Source organism: Aspergillus ambiguus (assembly GCF_047715705.1).
Source record: "Aspergillus ambiguus strain CBS 117.58 unplaced genomic scaffold BDV59scaffold_8, whole genome shotgun sequence".
Taxonomy (NCBI): domain Eukaryota; kingdom Fungi; phylum Ascomycota; class Eurotiomycetes; order Eurotiales; family Aspergillaceae; genus Aspergillus; species Aspergillus ambiguus.
Genome location: NW_027395521.1, coordinates 611645 through 626528, shown reverse-complemented (window position 1 = coordinate 626528; position 14884 = coordinate 611645). Strand labels below are relative to the sequence as shown.

At 52.6% G+C, this 14884-nt stretch overlaps 5 protein-coding genes across 5 annotated transcripts; 3 read left to right on the top strand and 2 right to left on the bottom strand.

The window, feature by feature from the left end:
• Positions 1-1123: 1123 nt before the first annotated feature.
• Positions 1124-1472, top strand: BDV59DRAFT_200423 (uncharacterized protein; the record flags this gene model as incomplete). Its single annotated transcript, XM_073693579.1, has 2 exons — positions 1124-1252; positions 1299-1472. The coding sequence occupies 2 exons, from the start codon at positions 1124-1126 to the stop codon at positions 1470-1472; spliced, it is 303 nt and encodes a 100-aa protein (XP_073549938.1).
• Positions 1473-1482: 10 nt separating this feature from the next.
• Positions 1483-3746, top strand: BDV59DRAFT_211962 (uncharacterized protein; the record flags this gene model as incomplete). Its single annotated transcript, XM_073695916.1, has 3 exons — positions 1483-2639; positions 2879-2883; positions 3268-3746. The coding sequence occupies exons 1-3, from the start codon at positions 1675-1677 to the stop codon at positions 3744-3746; spliced, it is 1449 nt and encodes a 482-aa protein (XP_073549937.1). The 5' UTR covers positions 1483-1674.
• Positions 3747-7420: 3674 nt separating this feature from the next.
• BDV59DRAFT_174590 (Zn(II)2Cys6 transcription factor) lies at positions 7421-9542 on the bottom strand. The gene is made up of 2 exons (XM_073689102.1): positions 9234-9542; positions 7421-9098 (listed from the first exon to the last, which is right to left on the bottom strand). Exons 1-2 carry the CDS (start codon positions 9314-9316, stop codon positions 7709-7711), a joined length of 1473 nt encoding a protein of 490 aa, XP_073549936.1. The 5' UTR covers positions 9317-9542; the 3' UTR covers positions 7421-7708.
• An 836-nt stretch (positions 9543-10378) lies between these two features.
• BDV59DRAFT_200419 (serine hydrolase domain-containing protein) lies at positions 10379-12318 on the top strand (the record flags this gene model as incomplete). The annotated part of the gene is made up of 4 exons (XM_073693578.1): positions 10379-10913; positions 10987-11109; positions 11163-11418; positions 11487-12318. The coding sequence occupies 4 exons, from the start codon at positions 10379-10381 to the stop codon at positions 12316-12318; spliced, it is 1746 nt and encodes a 581-aa protein (XP_073549935.1).
• Positions 12319-12951: 633 nt separating this feature from the next.
• BDV59DRAFT_174584 (serine hydrolase domain-containing protein) lies at positions 12952-14865 on the bottom strand. The gene is made up of 7 exons (XM_073689101.1): positions 14737-14865; positions 14412-14684; positions 14102-14357; positions 13941-14046; positions 13811-13894; positions 13248-13748; positions 12952-13190 (listed from the first exon to the last, which is right to left on the bottom strand). Exons 2-7 carry the CDS (start codon positions 14500-14502, stop codon positions 13068-13070), a joined length of 1161 nt encoding a protein of 386 aa, XP_073549934.1. The 5' UTR covers positions 14503-14684; positions 14737-14865; the 3' UTR covers positions 12952-13067.
• Positions 14866-14884: the final 19 nt, after the last annotated feature.

The following is a 14884-nucleotide window of genomic DNA, read 5'->3' as shown; positions in this document are numbered from 1 at the left end:
CAGATCTTGTTAATGGCACAGTTTTGCCTATGACCCCTCAATGTATAAGCAATGGAGTAACTAGAACATGATCATTAAAGAGCATGACATGTATACAATGAATGTAAGAAATCACTTGCGCGTACCTCCGTACATCGTCTAGAGCTGGAGGGTCTTTTGGCAATGCTATAGAAGATATAACACATACACCCCCATGAATCTAAGCATATCCCTGGAATATTTGATAGTAGACTCTTGATCTAAATCATTATGTCGTAAGTATATTCTAGACCCCCAAAATATATGCTCAGGCGTCATTTCGTCCGCGAAATCATCCGGAACGACGTCAGATTGACAGCGTGGTAACGAAGCAACCCCCATTGCACATCCAGGGATTCTCCTATCTATTCCCCCGCAGGGTGTATTCTTTCTAATCCAACATCCAGCGTCGACATTACTTCCTCCATCCAGCCCAGTCAGTCTGAGGGGGAACCCTTGCTCCCTGAGCTCATCGAATGCTCCGCTACACAATTTCCCACTTACAGGAAATTCAAGAACCACGTCTACAAATCCGCCTTGAAAGCCAATGAACCACGCTTTTTTTTGTCTATACTGACGTGCCTCCGACTTGGGGCACCCCGTTGGCGGAGTTCCTCCTTGACGATGGCGAGTGTGAACGTTGGCATGTCCGGTTAGTCCGTCGTGCAGCGCGCGAATAGCTCGCACTGACAGATCTAGACATCATTAGAACTGTGTTACGAAGATCTTTTGGATCCGGATGTGGAGCCCTGTCAGTAATTCATGGGCCGCTGACTGGCTTATGAATTCTCCTATTGGCAGGCTAGACGACAGTCTATACAGTGGAGAGGCGGATGACATGCGGTTATCTGACTACCCTTCGGCCTTCGGCTGTACAAGTGTGTCTTTCCTTCGTGGCTTACGCTCAGCACTGACATGTTATCTGCAAGCGTACGATGAGTTCACCAACCAGTACCGGGGTTCACCCTAAACCCCTGATTGCATGCTCCGGGTGGCTAACACAGGGCATCCGACTGTCGTGTTCGAAAACGGTTGGCCTGAGGACTGGGACCGGATGATGCAGGATCTGTGTCTCTGGTTTGAGGGGACCCGTCCGGAGGGAAACATGTCTGGGCCTCCAATCGTGCAGATGGTGATTCTTGGGAAATGGAAGATAGTGGAGGGCAACCGGGTTACGGGGCATGTCGAGTTCTATAAGCCCGGGGAGAGACGGCCACAACTGCGGCAATCATTGGTATGTCAACGTCAGCAGGAGACTTCCAGCACTAATCTCGCCGTAGCAACTGCTTCCCAAGACAGATGCGGTATCAAGCATCGAATTCACCTGGCGAGAGTTGTATGGCTCCGCTGTGCCGGAGGGGAGAGATCCAGACAAGACCCAGTCACTTTCCGTAGAGGTGCTGTATGAATTTCTCATTCCGTACCTGAAGGAGGATAATTTGATCCCAGCATAGCTGCATACAGAGCATCAATTGATTGCTAGAGTCCTAAGAGTAGACAGATAGTTACTCCGATAGCGGGCGGGGATTATTAATTGCGGGGACGGATATACGCTCTTCCCTGTCTATATAAACCCGCTGTAGCTCTACTGCGTATACTCTCCATCTATATCCACTCTCTACCACACCACACCACCCCCCATACACGATCATCACCATGTCCAAGCCCTCCCTCGCCATCCTAGACGACTACCAGAACATTGCCCCCGCGCATTTCGCCCGCCTCGCCTCGCGCGTCGACATCGCCTACTTCCCGGAGACACTGGACCCGCGCATTCCATCCCAACATGACGCCCTAATCGCCCGTCTCAAGCCCTTCGACATCATCCTCGCCATGCGCGAACGCACGCCCTTCTCGGCTGCCACGCTGGCCGCCCTCCCCAACCTCAAACTCCTCCTCACCACCGGCACGCGCAACCTCGCCCTCGACACGGCCTACTGCGCCGAGCACCACATCCCCGTGGCCGGCACGGCGGGCCGCCCGACGGGCATCCACTCGACGGTTCAGCACACGTGGGCGCTCATCCTCGGGCTCGCGCGGCACATCGCGCGCGACGACGCGGCGCTCAAGCGCGGCGACCCCATGTGGCAGGGGTCGCTAGGGATGACGCTGGCGGGGAAGACGCTCGGGCTGGTGGGACTGGGCAAGCTGGGCGGGCAGGTGGGCCGGATCGCGGTGCAGGCGTTTGGGATGGAGGTGACGGCGTGGTCGGCGAACCTGACGCAGGCGAAGGCGGACGACGCCGCGGCCGCGCTCGGTCTGCCGGCCGGTAGCTTCCGGGTGCCGGCTTCCAAGGAGGAGTTCTTCCGCGGCGCCGACATCGTCAGTCTGCACAACGTGCTGTCCGAGCGTAGTCGCGGCATTGTCGGCGCCGCCGAGCTGCGCGCCATGAAGCCCGGCGCTCTGCTGGTGAACACCTCGCGCGGCCCGCTGATCGACGAGCAGGCTCTGCTCGAGACCCTCAACGCCGGCGCCATTCGCGGCGCCGCCCTCGATGTGTTCGACCCCGAGCCGTTACCGCGCGATAGTCCCTGGCGCACGACGGCTTGGGGCCGCGACGGCCGCAGTGAGGTGCTCCTGACGCCGCATATGGGGTATGGCGACGAGCAGATTCACGGGTGGTATGAGGAGGTTGCGGCGAATCTGGAGCGATGGTTGAATGGCGAGGAGTTGACGACACAGCTGAAGTGAGGAAGGGGATTTCCGACATGCTACGAGGCTACGAGGCTACGAGGCTGCAGCGCAGTGGACACTCGCTCACCGAGTACCTAACCGGAGACGGGAAGATGCAGCGGGCCACGTCATAGTGGAGCGGTGGTGTATGCATTAGCAGGGGAGGGAGGGATATGGGGAGACTTAGGCTGTGTATACGCAAGTAGAAGCACGCACTACAGAAACCCTAACCGAGGCAAAACAGCCATCCACCAGCCACGGCAGCTAGTCTCAATTAAAGTACGAGTTCAGTATGTGACTGGCTTTCACGGGGGTGTTTCTGCTCCTCCGGCCCACTCCGTTCCTCCGCAAGCAGCAAGTCCTCGGTACAAGGGAAGAGGCCGGGAGTATAAGACATCGCTCGCCTGCCGGCAACAATAATCTATCCTGCTCAATTCCCTCGAGTCTCTTCAGTCTGAACCCCAATTGACCTCCCATTGGCCTCATTCTCCTCAATTCTGTCCTGCTGAACCGCTGCCATGTCGCCCATCGCCGTCGACCCAACCCCACCATCATCCGCCGCCCCCACTACAACAGCGTCATCGCAACCGCAACCCACCCATCCCGACACCCTCCTTGTCGTGCGCAGTCCCAAGGCCTTTGGCAGCCACGCCGAGTCTCTCGTCTCGCTCCCGGCGGGCGCGGTCTTCGCCAAAATCACCTCGGCCACCCCGGCCAAGAAGGCCTACACCTCCGTGCAAACCGGCCGCGACACCCACATCGAGCTCAACTCCGACCTCGTCTTCTGCAACCACTCGTGCGCGCCGACGCTGGACTTCGACATGCACAAGATGGAGGTGCGCGTCGTGCAGAACCGCGACCTGCGCAAGGGCGACCACCTCACCTTCTTCTACCCCTCTAGCGAGTGGGAGATGGACCAGCCCTTCCAGTGCAATTGCGGCGCCGAGGCCTGCAAGGGCGTCATTGATGGTGCTAAGAGTATGAAGACGGAGGATCTGTCCGGGTACTGGCTGAACCCGCACATCGAGGAGATGCTGAAGGAGCGGAGTGCTTAGTGGAGCCGGCGAGTTCACGATAGAGTCGATAGACGTCACGACACGATAGATACCAGAAAATATATGTACCTATACAGACTTGATCTTCTATGGTCAATGTGACTTTCCCTGCTTGGATGAGGCGCTTTAATGCGGGCGCTCAGGGCGCTGCTCACTGAGTATTTCGTATCACCGGTTAAGACTCACTGAGTATTTAGGGAGCGCTCAGGCCCTACTTAGGGCGGGATCAGTGATTGGTCCTGTGTAGTGAGCTACTTATCCCTCCATATTCTGTACCGTCAGCCTGATAATGATGTTAAATTTACTGTCTCTGTAATACCAGTCTCCGCTATAACGATCGTATCCACGTATACTTTCACTAGGTCCTCCTTCACCGGAACAAACATTTGTCCTTGGTATTGGTGATAGAGGCTCCCCCTAAAAGCGATAAACTTGTAGCCATTCGATACTAGACGCGAGCGGATGGTCGAGTCGGCGTGTAGATTTAAAGGGTAGGCCGGAAGAGTTTCGACGCGTCTCGTTCCTCAAAAGACCTTAATCTAGATGACTTCTTCATCTTATTTAAGCAAACCCGCATCCTTAGTTCGAGCGTTCTTTTTGTAGCATCACCCGCCCTGCGCGATTAGAATATTGGAGATAGACGTCCGTGCCTTCTGCCATTTTCTCCATTAGGCTACAATTCGTGCAGGGGTCGTCTTTGACTTCGACCTCATCCAGTCCATGGTAGAGTAATGGCAGGATGGATGACTTCCAAAGGGACATCCTTTTCTTCTTGTTGGCGATAATGCTCGATATCAAAAAGGTACATCCTAGAAAGACTAGCGAGGTCGGGAGAATCATCCAAGTCCAATGGACGTTAACTATGACCTCAGTAGTATATATAGTCCCATTGACGCTGTGATCGAGGCTAGTGATACCTCTTGACTCCATCCCCAGCTTGGTGAGAGAGAGGGCCAAATTTGACATAACCCGTTCTAGGCCAACAACTGAAATCTGGCCAAGGTTGTCATTGCTGACACTCTGTAACACTGGCCCATCCCATGATGAGCCATTAATTTTCGCCCATCTCGCTGTGCTCAACCCAGTGAGCGGTTCTGACGGGAATTGCTGTAAACCGCAAAACGCAAATTCGGTCTCGTTCGCGTGGACGACAAGGCCATCCCCTAAGGGGACACGTTCCATAGTAATATCGGTGGGACCATTTCCAGGCATCCAGCAAACATCTCCATACCTTGAAAATGTTTGACCATGGTCGACTATCGAAGTGTTTATAGAGGCATTGCCATTCACAACTGCGATATCGTAGGTCTTGAGGCATAACGAAAGACTGCATTCAGTCGCAACATCGACTACTAAAGCATGTCTTGGATCTGCGGACGACTGGACACTTTCTTCATCAATTCTCAACTGGGCGTATGCAACTACCATTAATGGGTTCTTTATCCCTTCATAGGTAAGATTGGAGCCATTATAAGGTTCGTAAGAGTCAACCAGCCAGCCAATTGTGTACGGAAATTGAATTTCGCGAAATTCCCCGTCCCGCGCGCTGACTTCGACGGTAGTGTTGGATGCGTTGCCCTGGGGAAGGACTACCCTACACGCTCCATTAAGCGACCTCGGAGTACCATTAAGCTTTGGGCTATCGCAGTCAAGAGTCGCAGTCGTGGTTAAATCTGCACATCGGCTACATACCCCGACCGACTGGAATGGCGGCCATGTACAGTTTCTCGACTCGCAGGTTGGTTGAACAACAAACTCTCGGGTAGGCTGACCAGCATCGTCATCAGCCCAAATCCCTCTGTAATAAGCGGTGTCCCAACCGGCAAAAGGGTAGAAATATCGCATCTGCTGGGCTGCTGCGTTGCCATTGTCCGCAGCTATCTGTCGTGTGGGATAGCTTAAGACCTGCTGGATAAACGGATCAAACGCCAGTAAGAGTACAGTAATTACCGCACCAAGTGAGGCTAGTGATTGTCCTCGGTGGCGGAATAGAATCAGGATCGAGCCTAAGGGTCCGCGGCTTGCACTATCAAAGTCCTGTATTTCCAACAGCTGCCTGGGTTTCACGCCCTGGAAACGTAGCCATTTCAACTGGCTAATTGCTTCACTCACCGCAAAAATCAAGGATGATTTGCAACTTGTTGCTAGCACAGAGACAATTGCATTCAGCGAGAGACCATACGCTATATTTGGTCGCTTTTGGTTATCATATGCACGTAATACTGCATATATAGCGATGAAACAAGCAAGACTAAATCCTATGGCAAGGCCCTCGCTAAGCCATGTGTCGAGAATGATGGATGTCCATCTGGGTGGCCGCTTGACCGGAGAGCTTTCTTGTGGACTGTTGGTTCTGCAGAGTAATCCTGAGCCGCACTCAGGACATTCGTTGTGGTTTTCGCTAGAATTTGCAGGCATCTTGGCTTAGCGATTGAAGAATAATAACGGCAGGTATGATGTTGTCAACAATAGACTATAAAAGTGCGTATAATTTTAGGGATTCTCAGGATTGAAAAAGCCAGCCAAAAGTCGCATATAATTAGGGAGGACGAGGCTGCGAACAATAACTAGTAGTGAGTAAGCACTAATACAATTTAGCATTGTACCTGCTCTTGCAGGTCCCTACTATTTATTATTAGCGTGATTCCAAGAGGCGAAGTACCATGTGCATATTCCGGGGGAAGGTCCATTATTATAGGGGAAATCACACAATATAAGAGAACCTGCCTTGAGCAGCACAAGCCAATGTTATGTCAGACTTTTTGACGCAAGGCCTCGTCTATTTGAAAGCATCACCAATACTACCGAGTGTCAAAGAGGCGAAGTACAGAGGCTCTAACACCAGCATGCCTCACGAAGTGGGGCAACGCACCAATTATATGCGCATATACCTAGCCCAATGGGAAAAGAGGCAGTGAGAAGGGGGGATGAAATGCAAGGCGCGAGTCGCGACGAGCGAGTGATGATATTCCAGTGTCACCCCAGTCGGCCCTACAAGTTTTCGACGAAAATCACGTTGCCTGCGCGACGCGTTTTTCACCCATTCTCTTCAATTCATCATTTTGCATGCCTCGAACACCACTACAAACCATAGAGCCTAATGGGCGACGTAGAAACGACATTTCTCCCTATAATAGAGGAAAAATGTACGTTTTATCGGATATTAGTTATTCTATAACCTAAATTACTTAAACCCTTTGAATTCCGCGTACTACGGTTCACTATACCGTCTAATAAAAAGACGTCCGAACTAACGGCGAGTTATTAGATCGATCTAATTAACTATAGATTCTTATCTCTAAAGACTAATTTCGTATTCTTCGCTTTATAAAAGTACGTATTCTGACACACGGCAAGCGGGATTTGTCAAGCTCTACTACGTTGGAGAAAGACGCTTCGGGATAGATTACCATTGACTACTTGAAGGGATGGCGGTGTGCCGATGCCTGTGGATGCCCGTGGATGCCCGTGGATTGTATAAATAGCAATCATTTTTATATCCTTTAATTGTATGCTGAGTACACGGGATCCCGACGACAAGCTTCTCGCATCTGAAGTGACATACTTTGCATACGAAGGTCTTTACTTGGCGTACCGTTCTGCGATATATCGGCCGATAGACGCCAGATATATTATCGTTGTGCTTCATGTTGGGTGGGCAGGAACCACAGATCCACAGACACGGAAATTGCTGGAACATGCGATGGATGAGTATCCGGAGGATGGGATTTTTTGGAATAGGGACCACCCTCGGGTTACGCGATGGGTTGGAAGAGACCGCTCGGCATATACGGCTTGGTATGTCTCCTCAGCAAATAGTATAGACGGTTAATGATGTTATTGCGTATCGACTCGGGGTAGACACCGAAATCCAGGCATGAGCAAATTACGGCCGAACTTGAAATCTACTTATATCATTTTGCCAGAGTGACGGCTATCAATTTCACCCTGTATATAATGCATTATGAATATACCGTCGAAACCGACGTCTCTAGGGAACGCTTCGCAATCGATCCCATAATGAAAGAGTCCCATGCTCCTTCGCGCCACGGCCTTTCACAGAGCAGCTGGACGGCTCTTCGGCGCAGTTGTATGTCAGGGGACCTTTGCGCGACGTAGAATAGCGGCTGAATAAAGCTGAGGCGGAAGGAGAAGAGAGGCAGCAGCCCGATAGCCTCGAGCGATTCTTCTTGGGCGCCGACGTCGTACCGGCTAAAAGGTTGGCCGTTTTCGAGGATCGCTTCGGTGATTTCGACAATCTCGTAGAAGCCTCTAGATTTCGAATTGTCTACAACATCGGCGGGGTCTCCTCGTCCGGGTTTTACTAACTGCTTGCCGTCGAGAATCGCATCGACGGTGAGTACGGTCACGAGATAGTTCGCCCGGAGCAGGGACTGATGGTACCCGGGCATAACCTGGTGCTTCTGGCAGGCTGCGGCAAATGCCTGGCGCCACACATCTAGTCGGAACCGGATGGTTTGCGGTTCCACGGTAGGCAAGAATTCCGAGCCGACACGACTCCTCTCAACATCTCCACGCACAGATACTATGGCATGATGGAGTGTCATGACCTCGTTTTTGACGTTGACAAGGTCATAATACAGCATCTGCGGGTCCGAATGGAGAGGCAGAGGCATCTGACTCGGGTGAATGTCCGAGAAGTGTATTGAGGAGTTGGAAAATGCCCGGTCCAGGTTGAGCCATGTCGTCGCAATTATTTCGAACAGGGTCAGCAGATCAGAAAACGGCTTGGTCTGAGGACTCTCGCTGACGCTCTCCGCAAGCTTGATGGCGCTCCTTAGATGGGTCAGGAGGCCGTCGGCATTGCCCTGCATAAACTCGAATATGATAAGAAGCACGCAGCAGGCCGCGACGTTGCCCAGAGACACCTGCTCGCTCTGCAGACTCTTTTCGAGCTGCGACCGGAAGTAGGCGACTGCTTTGCAGTACTGTCCCAGCGCGGACTGATAGAGGCTGTTTGCCTGTACGTTCCAAGGCGTGAAGAGCTCATTGATCTGGTATCTCTTACTCATAATACCGGTAGCGATGACCGCATGGCAGATCGCGGGATCCTGGTGAGCCAGCTGGAGAAACGGCGGCGCCCAGCCGTGGTTCTGCAGCGCGGCGTCTAGCTGGATCTCCGTCGCCGCCTGGAAGAACCGGAAGCCCTGCGCTTCTTGCTCGTTGGCGATGGGTATGCGAGGGCCAAAACAGTGGATGCGAGAGACAGCGGTAGCGTGGCCGCCGACCCGGCCGCCAGTTAAGGGGTCGATATATCCATCGCAGATGCGTCCCGTCTTGGAACAATTGGCACAGATGGGCTTTGCCTCGTCACATCGCTTGTGACGGATCCTATCGTCGGCGTGCCGCACGGCAGAGGTTAGAGAAAATATCCCACAGGATGCTGATTTATACGTGTACGCAAATGTATTTGTAGCGCTTGATGAGCAAGGGGCAGAGGAAGAGGAGAGGACGGAGGTGACGTACTTGCAAGTCCCACACCCTGTCCGGCTTCTGGGCGCGCTGGTCCGGGATTTCTTAACTCTCCGGACCAGGACGACGTCTGTCATCCTTCCAAACGGATGAGAACGGTGGTGCGGTATCCAAGAGGCACAATACGTTATGAGTTTAATCCTAGGCGGGGATTCTTTACGCGGCAGCGAATCGCAGCTATAGCGGTGGTTCGAACCTTGGCAGATATTAAAAGACTGGCGAGGGTAAGGTTGAACCCCAACTATAAAGCACGGGTAAGGCGCAGGTACAGAAGAAGAGTAGCTTCTCCCCTTTCTGCGCCCCCTTTTCAAGGCTGACGTATCCACTGGCGGCGCGGTCTGCCGCACGGTGAGATTTTAGAAGCGTTTGGAGTTTGGCGGCTATAGTACCTGTTCTAACTAATTATTCGTAACAGCAACAATTATGGGGACGAAAGCCTCGCGGTACAAAGGGGAGTCGTCTTTCCCCTTAATTGCCGATCTCCTGTCAGTTAACCGATAGAATTCACCTTTATTTATTTTTGAGTCGCCGACGAGGACGCTGTTTGAGATGTGTCTCCTTATGCTAAAACGAGCCCGACGACGAAGCATTCTTAGCAAACCTTGTGGGGAGAGTGTACTACGGCGTAATCATTCACAGTGGAGTTGAAATTTACGCACTAGCCAATCACCAGGGCAGCTATGTGCCCGGATAACCTCTTGTCAACCGGGCATCTAAGCCCCAGAATACGCCAGGGCCAATTGCAATGTGCCAGTGGGTGCCTGGACGCGGCAGTGGATGTCCCGTCAGCCCTATTTCTGCCTATACATAGTACACAGTATAGAGCTTGACTGCCTCATTTGGCTTGGCTCAACTACCAGGCCAATAGTAGAAAGCCGGCTCCGGTTTAGACGATCACCAATTCCTAGAAGGAATTCAATGATCAATTCTTAGACATTAACAGAGGGCTGTGCAGGTTTGCTCTGGTCGTAACATCGTTCGGACGGCGATAAAACGTCTATATAAAGCATCGACGAATACCTCACTTACACCCGCAAGCCGTCATCAGTATCTCTCGGGTCCTAGTAGATTTCCTGCCTTCCTTAGCCTCCCTCTCCATCCTCCCCGCGACTACCTTGGTTCCCTCCTCCTCATCCACTATGAAGTTTCGATACTGGACCGGCTTGGCCCTGTCAGGAACCGTCTTGGCGGATACCATCGTGACGAGCAACTCTGCCATCGCCAACTGCCCGCCTCTCGGTGCAGTCCTACCACCACCGAAGAGGCCTTCGTCGTCCACGGCAGTGAAGGAGGTCTTGGCCCAGTTCGAGACACTCCAGAAAGAAGCCGGCGCGCTGCTAGGAAACGCGACGGGGTTGTCGGTTTCCATCGCATCCGCGTACGAGGACGAGGTTCTCGGCAACCTGTCATATACCCCACAGCTCTTCAATGAGTCCGGCGTGCACAAGGTCGATGGCAACACCGTGTTCCGCATCGCCAGTGTCAGCAAGGTTATGACCGTCCTGGGTCTCCTTATGCTTGGCGACAAGATTAGCTTCTCAGATCCTGTCACCAAATACGTCCCTGAGCTACAGAAGCTCTACAAAGATCCGCAGAACCGCGTGACGGCAGTCAACTGGGATGCCGTGTCTCTCGATGCTCTGGCCAGCCAGCTATCTGGTGTTCCGGATGCCTGTGAGTAATGACCAATTTCAGAAAGCGTGAGATCAAGTAGCTTCAGATATGCTGACTGTGGAAACACGATTAGTGGGCAACGATCTTGCCAATGATCCTTCGTTGCAGCTGACCCAGTACGGCCTGCCCGAATTGAAGTCTAATGAGTCCAGTCAATGCGGTGACCTCCCTGACCAGAGGGGATGCACTTGGGATGGTCGGTCTAGTCTCCGGTAGAGCAAGGCGAATGGACTAACTTGTTTTGCGCAGACTTCTGGAACGACATGGGCAACCGCGCGCCAATCTACGCTCCTTACACTACCCCAGCATACGGCAACCTTGCTTATGACATTCTCGGCCTTGTCATCGAGCGTGTTTCTGGACAGTCTTACGGAGATTACGTCCAGAAGCAGATCTTTGAGCCCCTGAATATGACGCGTACGTTCGTCACCACGCCGGATAACAGCATCGGTTTCATCTCCAAGGAGTCCAACTGGTGGGCAACCGACTTTGGCATCGACCAGGCGTAAGCACCCCTTGATGATTGTCCATTTTGTGGTCTGCGACCAGTTTTTACTAACTGACGTGTCGCAGCGATGGAGGTCTGTACTCCTCGGCCAACGATCTCGCCAAGTTCGGCCAGGGCATCCTGAACAATAAGCTTATCGACGACGTCAAGACCCGAGCCTGGCTCAAGCCTCACTCGCACACGTCCTCGCTTGGCATCTCCGTCGGCTCTCCCTGGGAGATCGCCCGTACCAACAACCTGACCGTTGATGGCCGTATAATCGACGTCTACAGCAAGATCGGCAGCGTGCCTGACTACAACTCCATCTTCATGGTAATCCCGGACTACGGGCTCACTGTGTCGATCCTCTCGGCGGGTCCGCAGTCCAACGTGGGCATCCAGTTCGGTCTCGCAACCAAGGTCCTGCAGCTGCTTGTCCGGGCCTTCGAGGCTGCCGGCAAGGAGGAGGCTACCGTCTCGTACGCCGGTACATACGCCAACAAGGAGACCAACAGTACCATCAAGCTGGGCATCGACAACCAGTCCGGGCTCGTCGTGGAGAGCTGGGTCATGAACGGCCGGGACATTAAGGAGACGTACCCGGCCATCGCATCAGTCAGCTCTAACCCGCCGCTGTCGCAGTACTTGTCGATCCGGCTCTTCCCCACCGGCCTACAGAGCAGCACCTCGTCGGCCTGGCGCGCCGTCTTCGACACCCTGGCACCGGCTGGCGTCCCGCAGGAGGATGAGCAGGTCTTCATCCTTCAGTTCGCCTGCAATAGCTGGGAGACGATCGACAATGTAGTCTACGGGTATAACGCTCTAGACGACTTCGTGTTTGAGCTCGAGCCGCGCAGCGGCACGGTAGCCGCCAGCATCACGCCGCGGGCTTTTCGACAGACTCTCACTCGTACTTAATCCGAACCAGATGGATTCTCGCGTTAGATAGCCTTGCTTATATATTGTCATATGTCCCGCTCTGCTTAACACAGAGTCTTGGAACAGGGACTGAAGAGAGTTGATAGGGAGAGGATGTGAATTATAGACCCATGCTTAATATTGATAATTGGTTGCATAGATATCCAATACGTACTACTCAGCCAGTCACAAAGACTGCGAAAATCCAGGTCCAAGTAAATCAACTCTCCACTGTCCGAGGGCTGTTAAAATCACTGCAAAAGGATGCTTACCACCATGAGCAATTCTCTGGGAATGTAGGAATGCCACAGCCGGGACAAGTTAGGCAGTAATAGCTCTGGCTATGTTAACATCTAATATCGACGGGATGGCCTTCGTCTTAATTCTGCAATGTTTCATTGGCGTAGGATATTCATCCTTGTGGCCCAGTAGGGTCAACTGTTGCGACCGGTATATTCATAACCTACCTACATTGCATTCCGAGCTCCCACGGCGGGGTCCCGCAGCGATATACCTACTAGAGGGTCCCACTTGCCTTTGATGGGCAGATAGTGAGATTTTGGGGCTTGGCTAGGCTGCAGTATACCAAAAAGCATACTGCGAGTGTGGAGTTTTCTCTCTACAGTTGAAATCCTGGCAGTTAAAGATTACCTGACCTTTGATTCAATTTTGGCGTGATAGGGAAGTTCTACACCTGATCCATGTTCCTGCCTCTTCGAACTAGGAACTAGCTCTTACATGCACTCGTATCATCCCAGCATGGAATAGACGGCCCGCTCGAACTCAGTCAGAAGGTCGATAGTCCTTTGGTCGCCGGTGGGGAGAAGCTGGGACAAGAACACTCCTGCAACGCCTTTCTTCATGTCGACCCACTGTCCAGATTTCAGTAACGAGTCCATGAATGGAAGTAAGTCAACGCTAACGCTTACCCAGTAGCAATTCGGGAGTCCGGACCAGGACAGCGAGTACTGGCAACGGCCACCGGGCACATCGATCGTGTTAAGCAGACCACTCAGCCCGTAGTCGACAGGGATATTACTGGGAACGGCGTTATAGATTGCGTTGCGATTTGGCAGAACGTGATCCTCTCGGTTTTCCAAGCCCTTGCGGCTCTCAAGGTGTGGTTTGAACATCACCTGCAAAGTCTCGGGTCGGAGCAGTCTTCCCTGCAACACCCCGAGGTAGATCTTGAGGAGATCAGGGACGGTTGTGTAGATTCCGCCACCTCCAATGTCGTCGATGACAGGATCAGGCATCCAGAAGTCAGTGATCTCTCTCAGTCGGTGATCCTCTCGTTCCCACAGCTTCACCTTTCTGGCGCGGAGGTCCTCTCTCTCGTTCAGGTGAAATGTAATATCCCTAGCTCCAACTGGTTCAAACATGTACTTCGCCATATATTTACCTAGTTTTAGTCCTGTCACATGCTCGACCTGGTCATTGTCCTATCAGTCTACTTTTCAGATGGACTTTGCAAAGGGCTGACTACACTCACCATCAGCCCAGCCCACTCAAGGCCAGGGCCGTACAACCATCGTTCTCCAGGCTCGAATACGAGAAACGTGTGGAAAGACTCCCGCTATTTTGGTTAGTTGAAAGCGCCAAGTCCCGGTAAATAGACATACAATTGTCTGCAGGTACAGAGGTCGGTCGCCTTCCAGCTCTTGGTAGCGTATCGATAGTGGGTGCATAAATGTGTAGGCCATCCCAGATGAGTGGGTCAAGAGTTGCCTTGCAAGGACTTAGTGGCGAGGGATGCATGCGGCTGACCTCAGGTGAAACTTACCGAAGAGTAAGAGGACGTCTTGCCGGTCGAAATTGGGGCTCATCCTTCTCACTGAATCCGGTCAAGATCTTGGGGTCCTTCCACTCAGGGAGGATGGACGAGATGTCTGCATCCAATTCCAACAACCCCTTTTCGACGCATTGCATGACCGCAATGCTTGTAATAAATTTAGTTGCAGACGCGACCCAGTGCACATCATCAGCTCTGCAAGCTTCCTCTTGGTCACCACCGAAACACTTCGTGTAGTGTAGGGTTCCTGGGTTTGTTAGGGACATGGTGGTCAACGTCTCCGTTCTTTTCAAGGATTTACCATCTCGATTCACGGCACCAAGGGTGATGCGAGGCAGGGGGTATCCATCCTGGCGGAGGAAGGATTGAACAGCTTCGTCAATGAAATTCATTGTTAGGAGACACCTGTGCAGCGTTCCGATAGTTGCTCGTGGAGTATAGAGGCCGACTTTCAATGGGGTATCGTGCTTAAATCGTCAAATGCCTAACAGTGCACAACCTAGCTTTCTCAAGTAATGATATTCAAGACCCTATAGGCCTTTCATGGTAAAGTGAACTGGAGTGGTGCTTCTGCCTATTCATTTCAGTTTTATGATGTCACCTAAAGCTCCACCTGTGAGCCAGACCTCGCAAAACGGCCGAAAGAGGCAAAGACGTCGGGCGTTAGCAGCCTTCTCTCTGTTCTACAACTTTGCGAATTAGCAGTTGCCGTCAGCGCTAACGCCATCAGCGAAGCCCAAACGCTCTGAATGAAGACGCTAATCGGTGGAGTTT

What these genes read in the sequence shown, in the direction of transcription:
- BDV59DRAFT_174590 (XM_073689102.1), bottom strand. Translation starts at nt 9,316, where the DNA reads ATGACAGACGTCGTCCTGGTCCGGAGAGTTAAGAAATCCCGGACCAGC. An exon ending in ACAGGGTGTGGGACTTGCAA is followed by an intron (nt 9,099 to 9,233) that starts GTACGTCACCTC and finishes CGCCGACGATAG; the next exon opens with GATCCGTCACAAGCGATGTG.
- BDV59DRAFT_174584 (XM_073689101.1), bottom strand. Translation starts at nt 14,502, where the DNA reads ATGAATTTCATTGACGAAGCTGTTCAATCCTTCCTCCGCCAGGATGGA. An exon ending in CTCTGTACCTGCAGACAATT is followed by an intron (nt 13,895 to 13,940) that starts GTATGTCTATTT and finishes TAACCAAAATAG; the next exon opens with CGGGAGTCTTTCCACACGTT. An exon ending in GACTCCCGAATTGCTACTGG is followed by an intron (nt 13,191 to 13,247) that starts GTAAGCGTTAGC and finishes AAATCTGGACAG; the next exon opens with TGGGTCGACATGAAGAAAGG.